The sequence below is a fragment of the Nicotiana tomentosiformis genome, unplaced genomic scaffold, assembly GCF_000390325.3.
Source record: "Nicotiana tomentosiformis unplaced genomic scaffold, ASM39032v3 Un00126, whole genome shotgun sequence".
NCBI lineage: Eukaryota > Viridiplantae > Streptophyta > Magnoliopsida > Solanales > Solanaceae > Nicotiana > Nicotiana tomentosiformis.
In genome coordinates, this window is record NW_027174685.1 from 18,303 (window position 1) to 36,753 (window position 18,451).

At 37.8% G+C, this 18,451-nt stretch overlaps 1 protein-coding gene across 1 annotated transcript; it reads right to left on the bottom strand.

Annotated features, from left to right (window-relative positions):
- Positions 1-386: 386 nt before the first annotated feature.
- Positions 387-782, bottom strand: LOC117281003 (secreted RxLR effector protein 78-like). The gene has a single exon (XM_033660765.1). The coding sequence runs from the start codon at positions 780-782 to the stop codon at positions 387-389; it is 396 nt and encodes a 131-aa protein (XP_033516656.1).
- Between the last annotated feature and the right edge of the window lie 17,669 nt (positions 783-18,451).

The following is an 18,451-nucleotide window of genomic DNA, read 5'->3' on the forward strand; positions in this document are numbered from 1 at the left end:
GTGGATAATAATTTTCCTTTCCAAGCTTGTAATTTGTCCAGCACCTTATTGATCAAACCATTGTAGAATTCCATCCTCCTTCTGGAATAAAAAATTGGACACCCAAGATAAGTGAAGGGGAAGTCATTCTTAGAGATTCCAGTAATCCTTTCCACCTTAGAAATAACCTCCAAATTAGCAGAGTGATGCATGTATATAGCTGGCTTTGTTTTGTTCACCAACTGACTAGATGTTATCTCGTATGCACTCAATACCTCCATCATCAATTATAAAGATGTAGCATCAGATGATAAGAAGATAATAGTATCATCTGCGTAGGCTAGATGATTGATTTTAGGGCTCCACTTAGGTAATTCAAATCCGTAGAAATATAGATTAAAATACAATCAATTCAGACTTCTAGATAATGTCTCATCGGCAAGAATGAACAGTGCCGGCGATAGTGGATCCCCTTGTTTAACACCTCTTGTAGATTTGAGAAATCCATGAGATTGGCTATTGATGAGCACTGAGTACAAGTTATTAGAAACTATTCCAAACGCCAATCTAATGAATCTCTCACAAAATCCCATCTTCCTTAATACCATAGTCAAGAATAACCACGAGAGCCTATCATAAGCTTTCGTCATATTAAGCTTAATGTCTACATTAGGTCCTGCCTTTGATCGTAGCCTGATGGTTGTGATGATCTCTCGAGTTAGGAGTACATTTTCAACAATACTTCTCCCTATTACGAAGCCAGCTTGTTCATCCGATATTAAGTTAGGAAGTAATCCAACCATTCTCGCATGAATCACTCTAGAGAAGATTTTGTTAATGAAGATACTAAGGCTTATCGGCCTCGTAATTGAAAATGTTGTCACTTCCTTTTTTTTTAGGTAAAAGCATCAAATTGGTATGTGTCATACATTTTGGTAACTCTTGACCATTAAAGAATGCCCTAACCATGTAAAAAATATCATCACCAATTATATCCCAGTATGACTGATAAAAAACACTTGTGAATCCATCCGGGCCTCCATCACTCTATCCATTTAGTCCAAGAACTACTTGTTTTACCTCCTCCTTTGTGGGCTATTTTATTAAGCATGAATTTTGCCCCATATTAACCATGTGAGGAACATGGTCAATGATGCCAAATGCTGAAGGAATAATATCTTCTCGAAAGTGTTCTATGAAATAGTTGACAGCTTCTGCTGCAATTTCTGCATCCTCCTCAATCGAGTTGCCAAGAATGTTTTGGATCCTTCTAATCTGCAATCTTTTCTTTCGACCAGTGACATGATCATGGAAGAACTTAGTGTTCCTATCACCATCTTTAAACCATGTCATACCTAATTTTTGTTTCCAAAACGCTTTCTCAAGTGCAAGATATCTAATCAAATCTGCTTTAACCTTGTTTAACCTCTACCTATTCTGCTTTGTAGGATTAGCCTCGAATTGGGATTCATGCACCATAACTACTTCCTCTAAAATTGCAATCTTTTGAAATATATCTCCATATGTTGCTTTACTCCAAGTAGACAAAGATTTGTTCAACTTCTTGAGCTTGTAGTTTAGGAAAGTAAATAGATTTGCACTGAAATCTGCGTGCCAATTCTCTCTTACTACATCTTTGAACGACTCATCCTTGACCCAAAAATAATGAAACCTAAAAGTCTTCTTCACTGGAATAGCCTCAATATCACACTTTAATAACATAGGGCTAAGGTTTGAGCCAATCTTTATAATCGGATCTCGAGGAGAATTTCGGATGTTGGAACCTGGTTCTAAGGCTTGTTGGATAAGAAAAAGGAAGGATCTTGAGTATAGCTCAAGCTAATGTGCTCATGTGGGTTGTGGTGGAGTGGATAGGTGCATGAGGTGTTAAACAGTGATTTTGAAAAACTTCGGAATGGTTCTTGGCACGTTCGAGGACGAATGTATGTTTAAGTGGTGGAGAATGTAACGACTCGATCGGTCGTTTTGAGCTCTAGCACGTTGTTCAGTGGTTAGAGGCCTTGAGTATCTTCATTTCATGTATTATGACTTATACGCGTGGTCGAAATTGAATTTCGGGAAATTCGGAGTTGGTTTGGAAAGAAAATTCTAAATTTGGAAGCTTTAAGTTGGAAGAGTTGACCAAGGTTTGACTTTTGAGTAAATGACATCAGAATCAGGATTTGAAGGTTCCAAGAGGTTTGTATGATGATTTTGGACTTGGGCGTATGTCTGGGTTAAGTATCGGGTGGTCCGGGATCATTTTGGCGCTTATTATGGAAAGTTGACATTTTGAAAGTTTAAGTATTTCTTAAGTTTGATTTAAAGTTAACTTTGTTGTTATCAATGTCCGTTTGAGGTTCCGAGCCTTGGAATAGGTTCGTATCGTGATTTATAATTTGTACGTAAAGTTTGGCATCATTCCAGAATGTTTAGATATGAATGGGACGCGTTCGTCGAAGTTTGAATGTTTGAAGGTTTAAAGAAAGGTTTCGATCGTCGATTCGTAGTTGCAATGTTGTTTGGTGTGATTTGAGGCCTTGAGCAGGTTAGTGTCATGTTTTTGGACTGGTTGGTGTGATTGGACGGGCTCCCGGGGGTCTGTTTCAGGATGGTATTGGACAAAGTTTGGGTGATTTGCAGCTGCTGGTTTCTGGTGTCCTTAGCTTGCTTCGCGATCGCGGAAGGTAAGTGGGAGCATATGATGATTTTTTCTTCGCATTCACGGGCTAAGAAATGCGATCGCGTAGTGTCCTGGGCTTGAGCACCGCATTCGTGACTAATGTTACGCGTTCGCGTAGTGTTGAAGTGGGGGCTGATGGAATTGGTCTTCGCGAAAGCGAAGTTATCTCGTCGTTCGCGATTGATGCATCGGTCGTGCTTTGCGATCACGAGTCTTCAAATGCCATCAAGTAGGGAATATTTGGCGGCAAATGTGGTATTGTTTCACGATCGCAAGACTTCAGACTGCGATTAAGAACGTCAACGCCTGTGTAGAATATATGTCACTCAATCAGGATTTTTGCTCATTTCACTCATTCCACTCTTGCTTGGGCGATTTTTGGGGCACTTTGGAGGAGCCATTTTCATCATCAATCTTGATGTAAGATAGTTCTACACATTGTGAGTTAAATAGATGGTTTATATATGGATTTAAACATGAAATTGGTGGAAATTGTGGGATTTGGAGTAAATCCTAGAAATTTAGTATTTTTGGATTTTGATCACGAAATTGGACATGTAATCAGGAATAAATTATATATTTGAGTTCGTGGTATTATGGGTAATGATTATCTTCAAGAACTTTTGGAATTCGGGCATTGTTGACTTTTTGAGCGGAGTTGAGAATTATTATAAATTATTAAATTATATGCATTAGAGTATATTTTTATTGATTTACACATTACTTGACTAGTTTTGTATCGTTTGGCTTTGAATTGAAGAGTTAGAGAGATATAAGAGTCGGTTGTGGAACTTCGGAGCGAGGTAAGTCTCTTGTCTAACCTTGTGAGGGAAAAATTACCCTGTAGGTGATGTAATTATTACGTGCTACTAGTTATGGATGCTATGTACGCACGAGGTGATGAGACTCTGTACGTAGTTAAAGCATGTTTATGTACAGGAAGACTTAGGACTTTATCATGTAATATTTGAATTGTTTGGACTCATTCTGCTAGCTTAATTTATTGAAATTGTAATTGAAATTGATTTAGAAACACACACACACACACACACACACACACACATATACATATATATATGGCCGAGATTTATCACCTTGAGTTATTGCCAAGATATATGATAAATGTAAAGGGGTATATTCACTATTATGCACATGTATCTGTGTTGGAAGAATGTGACTCATAATTCGATAAGTTTCTTCCTTTCTTGTGGAGCAGGTCGAACGCCTCGGCAGTTTAATAGATGCATCTATGGTTCCTTTCTTGGACATCTCGTACGTGTTAATGTCGACCCCTCGTCTCTATTTCTTCGGGGTTAGGCTATATACTTACTAGGTACGTGTTGATTTACGTACTCATGCTGCACTTCTGCACTAAATGTGCAGGATCTAACAGGTTTATTTGGTGGTCATGTTGGCACGTAGGCGCTGCTACTGAGGAGACTTTACGGTGAGCTGCAATTCAAGGCTATGTATCGCAGCCCATAGAATCTCCATCGTACTATTTACTTTACCCTATCATATTTACATTCCAGACATATGTTGTATTGTTATTGTTCTCTTTAATAAATGCTCACGCACTTGTGATACCAGGTTTTGGGATACTCTAGTGGTTGTTTATGGTTTGGCTTGATATTGTCATATTTTATTTTATACCTTACTAATATTTTAAGTATTCATGATTTCTTTTAAATGCATTTACTCCTTTACTTAGTAAGACTTATGATTTTAAAACTAATAAAAAGAATAATTGAATTGATAGTTCACCGTTGGCTTGCCTAACGGCGACGTTGGGCGCCATCACGACCTATAGTGGGAAATTGGGTCGTGACACAATTAGAGGTGAGGGTTTATCCATTTCCAAATTCGGACGTACCCACGATCCTTGATGAATTGCTGGCCAAGAAAGTTATCGATCTCCCTAAATCAAAAAGGCCTGAGGAAATTGGTAAAGTGGGCGATCCGAAATACTGCAAGTTTCATCGCGTCATTAGCCACCCTATAAAGAAATGCTTCATCCTGAAGGAGAAAATCATGGCTCTTGTAAGTGAAGGAAAAATCATCATAGACATGGATGAAACAGTATAAGCAAATCATGCAAGTATCGTGCTCAAGGAAAAGAAGTGTTCAAGGTTGCAAAATGTTTCAAGCACTGCCTTCTTACAATTTGGAAGTTTCGATCCTGTTGAAGTTGATCTTCCAAGGAGAACTCTTGAAGGTTCACTAGAGCTTGACACTTAGTCCAAAGACAAAGACGGTGAGGTTTGGACTCTAGTCACTTACAAAAAGTGAAAACATCAGGTAGTTTTGAGGCTACAAATTCCTAAGCCATGATCGATGACGAGCAATGTGGACATTCTACAACCACCAAGAAATATCAAATATTCTACTAGAAAAAAGATTAACGGTACCTTATCACTAAAGTTCTGAAAGCCCATCATATTGCATGAATTCTTCCTGAAATTGTTTTCATGGACGTCACGTTAGTACAACTCATGTAGTTTCTAGTACTGATGTACTCAAGAACATCATGATTACGGAAAAGTTTTCACATGTTGTGCAACAATTTCCTTCACAGATGATGACTTGTTGATGGGGTCTAAGCCACATAACAGACCTTTGTTCATTGTAGGGGCTATTCGGGAATAACATCTCAATCGCATACTTGTTGATGATAGATCGACTGTCAACATCATGCCAAAGATAGTGCTAAAACATCTTGTGATCTCTATCAATGAGCTATCCAAAAGTAACCTAACAATCCAAGGTTTCAACCAAGGAGGACAACAAGCCATAGGTATGATCCGTATAGGATTATCTATTGGTGAGATGGAGTCAAACACCTTGATTCACATCATAGATGCTAAAACATCATACAACCTGATGCTTGGACGTACTTGGATTCATGAGAATGGAGTGGTATCGTCTACTTTACATTAATGTCTGAAGTATAGAAGGGATGGAGAGATAGTCAAAATTGATGCAGACATCAATCCTTTCACTAAGATAGAATCATACATTGCAGATGCAAAATTCTACCTAGATTCTTGTGAACTTAGTGTGGAGAAACCATCATCAGTCGATGAAGCTGATGTTAAGTCAGAAGAAGAAAATGAGGCTCAATGGACTACCGCCAAGATGCCTAAGAAGAGAACTGAAGAAGTCTCCATTAAGCTATCATCATCTGAAGGTGATATACAGACGAAGACTAATAAGGAGCATCTAGTTTTTTGCTGTATTCTGCGTGAGCGTCAAAATGAAGGGAACCCTTTGTTACAAGAATTTACTCCAAAGAAGCAAATGAGTCAAAAATCTATCCAACATTTGAATGAGCCTATGACTGTCCCAGTTGCACAAATCCCATCAGTGACTTGTGAGTCTACCTAAGGCAATCTCCAAGCTGAAAACATAAAAGTGCACTTTGATCCTAAGGCCTTCATACTCCTTGAAAAGTCTTGTTACGACTTCTCAAATCCATCAAGACTAGGAAAACTAAAAGATGAAGTCATTTGTGAAAAGATACATGGTCTTACTGAGTCCCAAATGAGGTTGAGAAAGCAAGGGCGCTACGTCGCCACTCCAATGTTTGGGTTGGGATTCAGTTTGGCAGAGCCTCTTCGAATTTCATCTAAGAGAAGCAAAGAGATAGCTTCATCATAACACGCCTCGGTAGAGGATATGAAGGAAGTTAAGGGCTAGAAAATAAAACAACGGTCTTTAGTATTTGATCGAATTGGTGGCTCAACACCTCGGGTCTCGGTGTTTTAAAGGCTAAGCCACAAAGGTGAATGTGTATCTTCCAAACATCTAAAGAAAGTTTCCACTACCTCAAATACCTCTATATTTTGTCGCCTGGGAACCATGAGAAAGTCACCATCTGAAAAGATACTGTCAAAACATAAGGAGCAAGTACACGAGGAGCGAGGTCATTTTGAAGTTGTTACTGACAAATAAATCTGTAGTGCTTTTCCATCACGTATGAAGATGAAGTCTATTTTTTCAATATCTACAGATGGCCTACTGAAGGTGCAAAGGAGAACCATTGTTTACACTTGTGAGGCTCATAAAAAATAGAGAAAGAGAAATAATCCATGCCAACCATTCAAGGAAGTCAATGAGAAAAGTCAGACTTTGTGGAAACATTCTATCACATAACAGTGGAAGATAGCACATGGTGGGCAATCAACTGTAGATGAGCTTAAGGAACTCAATTTAGGCACTCTGGAAGATCCATGCCCCATCTTTATTAGTGCGCTTCTTACGCCTTAGGAAAAGGAGGAATACTCCAAGTTATTGACCGAGTACAAAGATGTCTTTGCTTGACCGTATAAAGTAATGTGTGGTCTTAGTCCTAAGGTAGTCGTTCATCATTTAGGGATCAAAAGTGGAGCACGCCCTATGAAGCAGTCACAACGCATGTTTCGACCTGAGTTACTATCAAAAATTGAAGTCGAAATCAACAAGATCATCAACGGAGGATTTATTCGAGAGGTGACATACCCATCATGGATATCGAATTTTGTACTTGTCAAGAAGAAGAATGGTCAAATACATGTTTGTGTTGACTTTTGAAACCTAAACAAGCCATGTCCGAAAGATGACTTTCTGCTACCAATTATTGAACTCATGGTTGATGCTACAACAGGGAATGATGTTATGTCATTCATGGATGGGTCCTCTAGATACAATCAAATCAGAATGTCTCCAAAAGATAAAGAGTGTACTGCTTTCCGAACTCCATAATGGATATACTGCTACAAAGTGATTCCCTTCGGTCTGATGAATACTGGTGCCACCTACCAATGCGCAATGGAAAACATCTTTGACAAACTGCTTCCTACGAGGGTTGAATGCTACATCGATGACATAGTGGTGAAGACGAAGAGTAGGCATTTGTACCTTAAAGACCTTCGAATTATTTTTGAAAGGTTAAGAAAATTTGACCTGAAGATGAATCCACTCAAGTGTGCATTTGGAGTTACTTCAGTAAAGTTTCTTGGCTTCATTGTGCGTCATCATGGAATTGAAGTTGATCCCAAAAAGATTGACACCATTCAGAAAAGGCCCAAGCCAAAGAACTTGAGAGAGCTTCGAAGTCTCCAAGGAAACATAGCATTCATCCAGAGGTTCATTTCTAATATGGCTGGATGCTGTCAACCCTTCAATCATGTTAGAATGCTTTTGAAAGCATCAAAAGATACTTGCTAAATCCACCTATGTTAGGAGGCCAATGCTTGGGAAGCCATTGATACTCTACATCGCAGCATAGGAAGGTTCACTTGGGGCACTACTTGCTCAAGAGAATGAGGAAAGAAAGGAACAAGCCTTGTACTACCTCAGTCGAACTCTTATAGGAGCTGAATTGAACTATACACCTGTTGAGAAAATATGCTTAGTGTTACTTTATGCAGTAAAGAAGCTAAGGCATTATTATGAAGCATACACCATCAAACTCATCTCTCGAGCAGATCCCGTGAAGTACGTGATGACTCAACCTGTTATTTCTGGACGCCTAGGAAGATGGTCCATATTGTTTAACCTATATGAGATCACATACACACCTCAAAAGGCTGTGAAAGGAAAAGCACTAGCCAATTTTCTAGCTGATCACCCTCTTCCGATAGAATGGGAGCTTTCTGATGAGTTTACAGATGAAGAAGTTTTGTTTATTGAAAAATTGCCACCATGGACAGTGTTCTTTGATGGATTTGCACGTTGTAACGGTGCGGGGCCAGGTGTTGTGTTGATCTCTCTAGAAAGAGAAGTCTTGACATTCTTCTTTGTTTTAGGTGAAACATGCTCCAACAATGCCTCATAGTACCAAGCTTTGATCGCCGATCTTAAAATAGCATTAGACATGAAGATTCTACAGTTGGAGATCAACGGCGACTCTAAGCTGATCATACACCAACTTTTGTGGGTGTTACGAGGTAAATAAGGAAGATCTCTTGCCATACTATCAATATGCTTATGGTTTACTTGCAAGATTCGACCAAGTGTTCTTAAACCACGTCCCAAGAGAAGAAAATTGCAAGGCTGATGCTTTGGATAACTTGGCCACTGATGGTATGCTATAATCCCGTATTTTAGTGCTTATTGCACTCTAATTTACTGCACTTTAATTGAGTTGAAGCTTTAATCGCTAGTGTTTTGCACTAATTGTGTGTTTTATGCCTTGTAGGAGTGTTTCCAATCTATGTAGATGTTGTGGAATGAATTCATGCTATTTTGGAGTATTGAACTCTGAGTAAAAGCCCAAGGATTAAGTTGGGATCATGTTCGAGGATCAACGGATGATATGGCACTTTAAGAACGAAATGAAGAATCAAGCAGGCACACTGCGCCTTGTCCAGTAAAATGCATATAACATTTAGCTTAGAAATCCGTTTGGGCTACATAATATATCGTTGGAACGCTATTTAAAAGGGATACAACTTTCATGTTTTATACTTACCCAAATTCCCAACTGATACTACCCAGGTGTGCGACCAAGTGTGCGGTCGAGCATTGGGTGAATACTTGGGGAAGAACGGTGTGCAAAATGTGTGACCAAGTGCACGACTAAGTCCCCAGGTGCACGACCGTGCATGTCCTATCCGGGAAGAGTCCTATTGTGCTAAGAAAAGGGTAGTTCCATCCATTTTTGCTTTGGGGGACGAATTAAATACCCCAACACACCATTTTAGAACCACTTTTGACATACTATAGACCTAGGGAAGCAAAGGAGAAGAAGGAGAAGAAAGAGAGCAAGGATTTCATCCTTCCTTCCTCACTCAAGATCCGGGTTTGGATTGTATTTATGTTTTCCTCTAATATTTTTCATTTGTAAAGAACTCCTCCATGTCTATGGAGTAGAACCATTTGGGTTTTGATGGATTTGGTGTATTTATGGTTGTTTGTGGATTATAACTCTATGTTTATGTATTTGAATCATTTTTGGAAGATTTAATTATTTCATCTATGTTCACTTGTTCTTGTAATCGAAAGAGGCATAACTTGTGATATATTTACACTATGTTGTTGGTTGAGTTCATAGATTCTTCTAAGTAATCGAAAGAGGCTGGTTGAATCCTTGATTAAATCTAGTTAGGAGGATAATCGAAAGAGGTTCTCTTAAAGACCAATCCATTACGAATTCTTGCATATCTTTACCGAGCTTAAATTGGTTCATATTGTTAGGTTAAAACTTAATTGAGAGCGGAGTTTCTACTAAACATTTGTAGTGATAACTAAGTGAATTTGAGAGACTCTCTTGAATATTAGAAGTGATTTATCTAGAGTTAGATCCCGAACAATTATCTTCCACCTATCCTATCAACCCATATTTTCTCCCATTGATAACTTCCTTGCTTACCTTTATTGAGATTGTCATTAGTCAATAGTTTAGGTTCTTATTTAGTTTCAATTATTAATTGTATAAATCTCCATTGTTGATTCTCCTGGATAGAAATCGAGCTACAAACTACGACAATACTGTTTAAATTCAATCCATGTGGAGACGATAATTATACTATACTATATTTGACTAGCGAGCATAATTTAAGTGTGTGTTTTGCGCTCGTCAAATTTTGGCATCGTTGCCGGGGATTGGAAATCAATGGTGCTTGATGTATTTTGTAGTGCTAAATCAGGAATTAGATTTTTATTTTTTTCTTTTCTTTTTAGTTTGTTTGGTTAACTAAATGCGGTGGAAATCATCTTTGGGTTGGTTGTCAAACATGTAGGTATTCTTCCTATGGTTCATCTTTTGAATACTCTCACTTTGTCTCTAGTCCGTACAAGTATGAGGAATCAAAAATGATCAAGGAAAGACCTATTTCATCACTAAGTATGGCACATACTGTTATAATGTAATGCCATTAGGGGTTAAAAAATGCTGGTGCCACTTACCAACACCTAGTAAACCGAATGTTCGAAGAACAAATAGGGAAATCTATGGAAGTTTACATTGATGATATGTTAGTTAAGTCCCAGCGAGTAGAGGACCATTTAAAGCATTTGCAGGAAACATTGAGTATACTGAAGAAATACAACGTGAAGGCTGTACAAAGGCTAATCGGGCGCATAGCTGCTCTAGGAAGGTTCATCTCGAGGTCTTCCGAAAAGAGTCATCGATTTTTCTCGTTGTTGAAGAATAAAAACAACTTCACATGGACCCCACAATGCCAACGGACCTTGGAAGAACTCAAGTGGTACCTATCGAGCCTCCTACTGCTTCACACACCGAAGGCGGACGAACAACTATACTTGTATTTGGCATTATCGGAGATAGCGGTAAGTGGAGTCCTAATTCTGGAAGAACAAGGTACACAATTTCCGATTTATTATGTTAGCCGGACCTTAGGTGAGGTCGAAACTAGGTATCCTCACTTGGAAAAACTGGCGCTCGCTTTGCTAAGCGCCTCTAGATAACTAAAATCGTACTTTCAATGTCACCCTATATATGTTATGACAACTTACCCATTGTAAAATATAATGCATAAGACCGAACTCTCTCAGCAATTGGCCAAATAGGCCTTAGAAATCAGCGGGTACAATATTGAATATCGACCCCGGACGACCATTAAGTCTCATATTTTGGCAGATTTCATGGCCGACTTCATGCCGGCCCTAATACTCGAGGTCGAAAAAGAGTTACTGGTAAGCTCGGGGACATCTTTAGGAATCTGGATCCTCCTTACGGATGATGCATTGAACGTAGAGGGGTCCAGACTTGGCATCGTACTGAAGCCACCCACATGCAACATAGTTAGGCAATCCATTGGAACCGTGAAATTGATTAACAACGAGACCGAATATGAGGCCATGATTGCAGGTCTCGAACTGGCGAAGAGCTTAGGGGCGGAGATGATCGAAGCTAAGTGCGAATCCCTCCTTGTGGTAAATCAAGTTAATGTAACTATTGAAGTCAGAGAAGAACATATGCAAAGCTACCTGGATAAGCTACAAGCAACATTACATCGATTCAAAGAGTGGACCATATAACACGTACCTCGAGATCAGAATAGTGAGGTCGATGCACTTGAAAACTTAGTCTCTTCGATCGAGGACGATGAGCTCAAATCGGGGGCAGTTGTACAGCTCACGAGATCGGTAGTAGAGCAAAGTCACGCCGAAATAAACTCTACAAGCCTAACTTAGGATTAGAAGAATAAATACAAAGAATATTTGAGGACCGACAAAGTACTCGCAGATCCTAAAGAGTCCAGGGCCCTGCGCACAAAGGCAACTCGATTCTGCTTGACCGAGGAGAGAACCTTGTTCAAAAGAATGTTTAATGTCCCACTAGATGTATGTCTGGGATCCGGAGATAACGAGTACGTTCTAAGGGAAGTCCCCAAAGGCACCTGCAGGAGCCACTCAGGCGCCGAATCATTGGTTCAAAAGGTAATCAAATTCGGCTATTACTGGATCGATATGGAAAAAGATGCAAAGGAGTTCGTACAAAATTGTGATAAATGTCAAAGGCATGCTCCGATGATTCATCAACCCAGAGAACTGCTGCACTCGGTCTTGTCGCCATGGCCATTCGTGAAGTAGGGAATGGACATTGTTGGCCCTCTTCCATGGGCACCAGGTAAAGCTCAATTTATCTTATTTATGACTAACTATTTTTCTAAATGGGTTGAAGCCTAGGCGTACGAGAAAATCAGGGAGAAGGAGGTCATTGTGAGCACCTAATTTTTGACTATATTTTAATTTTTATCACCTTATACTATGTAAATACTTTTAGAAATTTAATATATATTTTTTTTAGCTTTATTACACTTTTTTTTATATATATAGGGCAAAACTTAATAATAATTTAAAAGGTCAATTATTACTATTAGTATTATTTTTATTTTTATTTTTATATTTATTTTAAAATAAAATAAATTAAAAAACTGAAAAATAAATTTAAATATCTTTTTTAAAATTTCGGATGGGAATAAAAAAATAGGAAAAGTAGAAATATAGAATTAAAAAAGTAAAAGTAAAAGTAGGTGGAAATTGTTTAATAAAAAGGTAAATGAATGTGGAAATTTTATAAAATAAATAAAAGTAAAAGAAAGTTGGAATTAAAAAATAAAAGTAAAGGTAGCTGAAATGTTTTAAAAATATAATAAAAGTAAGTGGAAATTAAAAATTAAAAGTAAAGTAAGTGAAAATTAAAATAAGTGGGAAATAAAAAAAGAAAGTAAAAAAACAAAAGTGGAAATTTAAATATAATAAAAATAAAAAAATGGGAAACTAAAATAAAAAAGTAAAGGAAAGTGGAGAATTGTTTTTTTTAAAAATAAAAATGGGAAGTCGGAATTTGTTTTTAATTAAAAAATAATACTAAAATAAAAACAAATTAAAAAACGAATCTGAAAGATTCCGAATTTTTTTTTATAAATAGAAGAGAAACGTGAGGAGAGAAAAAGGGGGAGAGAAAGAAAAAAAAGAGGGAGGAGGGAATTGAGAGAATTTTATTCTCTTCTTCTAGGATAAGAGAATTTCTACTCGTGTCATTCTTTCTTCATCTTTTTTTCGAAAAAAGCAGTAGCTTCACCACCCATAAAAGTCGAGCCAAGTCCCAACCTCGCTTTCTCATTTGCGTGAGGTTTAAGAAGTCTTGTTCGAGGTCCATTTTCAGCGAGGTGCTCGTTCATTCGAATTAGGTTCCGTCGAGGCTGTTCGAACTCCGTTTGACGTCCTGTTCTACATCGAGTTGTAGCCGGCACTTTCCTTCTGTAATTCAAACTTGGAGATTTATTTTTTTTCAATATAGGGAAGAAAGTTTTTCTCCTCAAAGGTCCGTTTCTTATCCATTTCAGTAATGTTTATTGCCATGCTCCAGTCATATCTCTTTAAATTGTAGTTCTTTGTTGACTTTATTTGGCATGAATTTTTATCATAATATTCCGTGTTTAGTTATTTTTCATGATTAGTTGGTGTTTTAATTTTCATTATCAGTTGGTTTGATTGTTGAGCATTTTTGGAATAAAGGTATATTTATTTTTGATTTATATGAATCTAAAGTCATGTTTAGTAGTGGCAAGGCACGTATTCTCTGTTTAAATTTGAGATAGAATAATTTGTACATGTTAAAGCAAAGATGTCTTAGTGAGCACATTTTGTATAGTTGGATCATGAGTGTTAATTAGATTTAAAGGGAGTTGGGTTTGTTTAATGAAGTATGTACTATTGAAAATGGCTAATGGATAATGGACTAATGGAGTAGCTTAGTGACCTAGTAAATAGGGCTACTTTTTAGTTGGTTTTAAAGGGCTAATTGTACTACGATCAATTTTAATTTATCTGATCCAAAATAGTTTCTGTCATGCCCAATTTAGTAATAGCAAAAGCTAACCCATTTTCCACAATTGATTTCCATAGCTCTTGACCTTACAAAGATCTCAAACTCATACGGAAAAACAAATCATAAACACGTACTAGTTGCATTAGGCGCGATTAATAAATCATCGTGACTATGCGTACGGTTCCCGTGGCATAGTCATGATACGTAAATCCCAACTTGACCACAACTTCAAATAATTAAAACAAATATGTTGTAAATCGTAGGTGCATTTCATGTGGTGCGATTTGTAATATGTACAAAAATAACGAGTGCGCGACATCGTGACTTGTTCAAATAAATTCCATAAATATTAAAAACGGTAAAAGACAAAATGCACAATAGGTTTAAAACATGTAATAAATCAGATAATTATGCTAAGTATTAATTGTTAAGCGGCCGTGCTGGGGAACCGAACCCAGAATCTCTAGTTGAGGGTTCAGAATTCGAGCTTAGAATAACTGTTATACTTGGCTCTTATTTCTTATCTGATTTTTTACGTGTTTGAGCCTAATGTGCTAAATGCCGCTTTTTATTGCTTTGATATTATGTGAACTGTATATAAACAACTACGAAACCCTTCTTCTCTAGGAATCTTCTAAATCTACTGGGAAGCGTGCGCTTCGCGTAGCTTCTTTTCTGTTAGAGTCATATCTTAATTTTAGAACGAGGTTCAGACAAGTTGCAAAGTCGGTGAAGCTTCTGTATACCCGGTACGCTGCCCCCCGGCTCGAGTTGTCCGCTCGGGTAAGCCAGGTCTAGAACAATACACCCAAGATTCAAACTTAGAATGAGATAACCTCATGTCGGATCCCTAGTAGGTACGTTTGTTTGGATCACGTGCATTTGACTTTGGGGACTCAACACAGGGGTTGGATCCGTCTAGGACAGGTGTACCCAAATATTAAAAGACCATCCTGATGCATATTACGTGCTACTTGTGCATTTATTTGCTTCGGCTTATATGTTGACCGGTTTTTAGAATAGGGAAAGAAAATCAAGAAAAACCAAGAGTGAGGTAGGAAAGAAAAATGCCCGTTTTTGAAAATTCAGGTATTCAAAATATCCTGAAACTCTACCGATTTCTTTTAAAAAAAAGTGATTTCAAAATAGGTCATATTTTCTTGTGCGTCAAAACTGACCGAATTACGCGGGTCTGATTCTCACCGGATGTGAGATACGTAGGCAAACTTTAGGTTCCGGCCCCCAATTTTCAAAAATTCAAAAATATTTTCCTTTAATTCCTTCTTTAGAAGTCTTTCCTTAGAAAAATCCCAACTAAAAAAAAATTAAAACCAAAAATATTTTGTTTCTTTTTCGAAGTCTTTCATTTGAAAAAGAAAAATCATATCAAAATTAAAAAATATTTTTTTTCTTAAGAAGTCTTTCTCCGAAATAAACAAAAAATCGAAATTCAAAAAAAATAATCTTTCTTCTTTAGAAGTCTTTTCTTCTCAAAATTCTCAAAAAAAAAAACAAATCAAATTCCAAAAATATTTTCTTTCTTCATTATAATTCTTTCTTTCGAAAATTAAAAAATAATTAAAAAAAGAGAGTTAGTTTATTTCCTGTATTCCCGAACTACGTAATGATCTGTTTCATGCAGCGTCATGATACGTAGGCAATCCCCATCGAATTCGATAATAGCCATTAAATAAACCAAATCAAAAAACAAAAAAAAAATAAAAATAGCCTCCCTAGAAGGAATGAGTTCACCCTATTGGTGAATCATATTCTAGTTTTCTTCAAAAGCTAATCGGGCTAGGTTTGCTATAGCGAGTGGCCCCGAACCGGCCAAACCCCGAATCCCCCTTGCATTAAGCTGATGCTAGATATGAATAACACTTTGGAGCTGTGGAACACGATAGAGAGGACTGTTGGACCCTCAAAAGGGCAATTGAAGAATTAATCATCCAGCATTGAAAGGCACAGTAGTCATTGCCGTGACAGAAGAGAAACCTAAAAACGGGCGCCAAACCTGAAAAGTTCTTTGTCAGATGGGAGTCTCGGTAGCCGGTCTTTCTATCTTTTCTACGTCCGGATTATTTTAGGGTATAATCCAGATGTTTTACTTCATGGCTTTTCTTTCTGATGTAAATCCTTATATCTTTATAATTCAAAAGAAAACAAAAATAAAAAAACTAAAATAAATATCAAATGAAATTAATATTTCGTTCTCTAACAATGTCTCTTTTCTTAATCTTGTCACTTTTCTTATTCTCTTTTAAGTTCTGTTAATGCAGATTTTAATGACATGACATGCTTGCGGACTTCATGCACTGAACCTAAAATGTTGTTAGACCTCGAAATAATGAATCAAGAAGAAGAATGTGTTGAAGATAAGGCTTGTGACAAAATAAACAAAGAATTGGAATTGTAGGCCTAGGCCAAGTCCGAATGAAATCGAAAGAAGTTGAAATTCCCTCTTTTCAAATCATTGTTGAAGCCAAGATTGAGCATAAAGATTGGGTCCAGAACCGATTGAAATAATTGACACTGATTAATGAAAAACGATTGACTGCAGTGTGCCACGGGAGTTGTACCAACAAAGAATGGCACGTATCTATGATAAGTAGGTATTTTGACCATTTATTTGTTCTCTTTTACTTACGTTTTAGCTCAAAAAGGCTTAAAGGTATTTCCGAGAACTAATGAAATGTGCTTTCTTGGAGGAATATTGGGAAACGAGCCAAAGAAGTGAAAATCAACTAAAAAAGGAGTAAAGGTAGACAAGAAAAAGGGCTACAGTGCGTACCGCACAATTATTGTGCGGCCGCAGAAGACTAGATTCAAAGAGCTGACGTTTGGGAGCTTGAAGATGTGCAGACCGTACTATTATTGTACGGCCGCAGGATGCCAAAATGTAGCCACACTCATAAATGTGTGGTCCGCAGAGTGAAGCCTTGATCTAGTCCAAGCGCAAGGGTGTGGCTGCACTCAGAATTATGCGATCCACACAATTAGAGGATGTGCAACCGCATCTTACTTTTGTGCGACCGCAGAAAGCCATACCCACCAGTCAGTCTCAAAGTGTGGACCGCACACAGAATTGTGTGGCCGCACAACCTTCTCAGGGGCAATTTTGTCACATATTTTCAGATTGGTATAAATAGATCTTGTTGTCATTTTTAGGAGGTTTTGGTGCACCTGAATACTTTGAGCCGTTTTTTATTTACTGTATTGGGAAACTTTGTACTAGTTTATCATTTAAACATTAGATTTTCTTTCCTTAATCAATTATTATGCATTTTATCTTAGTTTCTTCTTTAATTTCTTTATTTTCCATGAGTAGCTAAACCCTTAGCTAGGGTTGTGACCCAACCCTAGTATGGGTACTTAATGGGTGATTGATATAGGGCTTATTTGTGATTGGGTATATGAATTTTAGCCTAGTTCTTGCTTGAATTTGAGAGTTGATGGTTGCAAACATTGATTCACGCCTAATTGACTTAGTCTATACTTGAGAAAGTGAGACTAAGTCTAGGAAAACTTGGCTAACAAGAAATTGGGGTGAATTCAAGAAATTGATAGCCCCACTTAAAGGGATCGAATCTAGAGATAGTTAGACCCGACTTGAGCATTTATCACTTGTTTCGTGAGATACCCATTTGGACTTGAGAAAGTTGAATTGGCCAAAATCACTCAAACTGCCAAGAGGTATAGAGTGAGTTATTACGTGTGATTGCTATATTGTATCCCGATCAACCAAACATGCCCTAAAGCTATAAATCCGTTAGGTAACCAACTAGGCGGAAGTCGCAACCCTAGATCTTTTATAACTTGAAAAACAACCAAAACCAAAAACATTGTCTCTTAGCTTTACAACTACAAGCTTTAGCGTAAAAGTAGAAGTAGAACCAACATTTCAAAATATGGAAGTGTAATCTTAGGCACGTCATACATTCACACTAGGTATATAACTAATCGCACATCAAGCTCCCTGTGGAATCGACCCTGACTCGCGTTGGGTTTTTATTATTGCATCGACCACCTCTCAACCTAAATTAGTGGTGTGAGTTTGGACGACATCAATTTTTGGCGCCGATGTCGGGGAGCTAAAACGAATTTAGTTATAAATTTGGTTTTGTGTGTGACTTGTCTTCTTTTCCTTCCGAGTTACTAATCGTTTTTGTGAATCGATTGTAGGTACAAAAGAATGGCTCACAAGAATGATACTCTCGGAAACATTCCTTTGGGGGATGTAGACGTGGAAGATGACCCAGTTGAATAGGTTCCTCTTGAACCTCAAGCAAATAGACGAGGCAGACAACCTCAAGACAACCCTCTCGTTCCTCCCCCAAATCCACCAAGAGCGGCTCCACATCGGGTGTTGCCAAATGAAGGGTACGCAAGTGCCTTAGTCCCGCCCTGCATTAGGGCGGGAAACTTTCAAATCACAAATGTTATGCTTAAAATGCTTGAGCAATGGGGATTCTTCACTGGGGCTCCGAATCAAAACGCGTACAAGAACT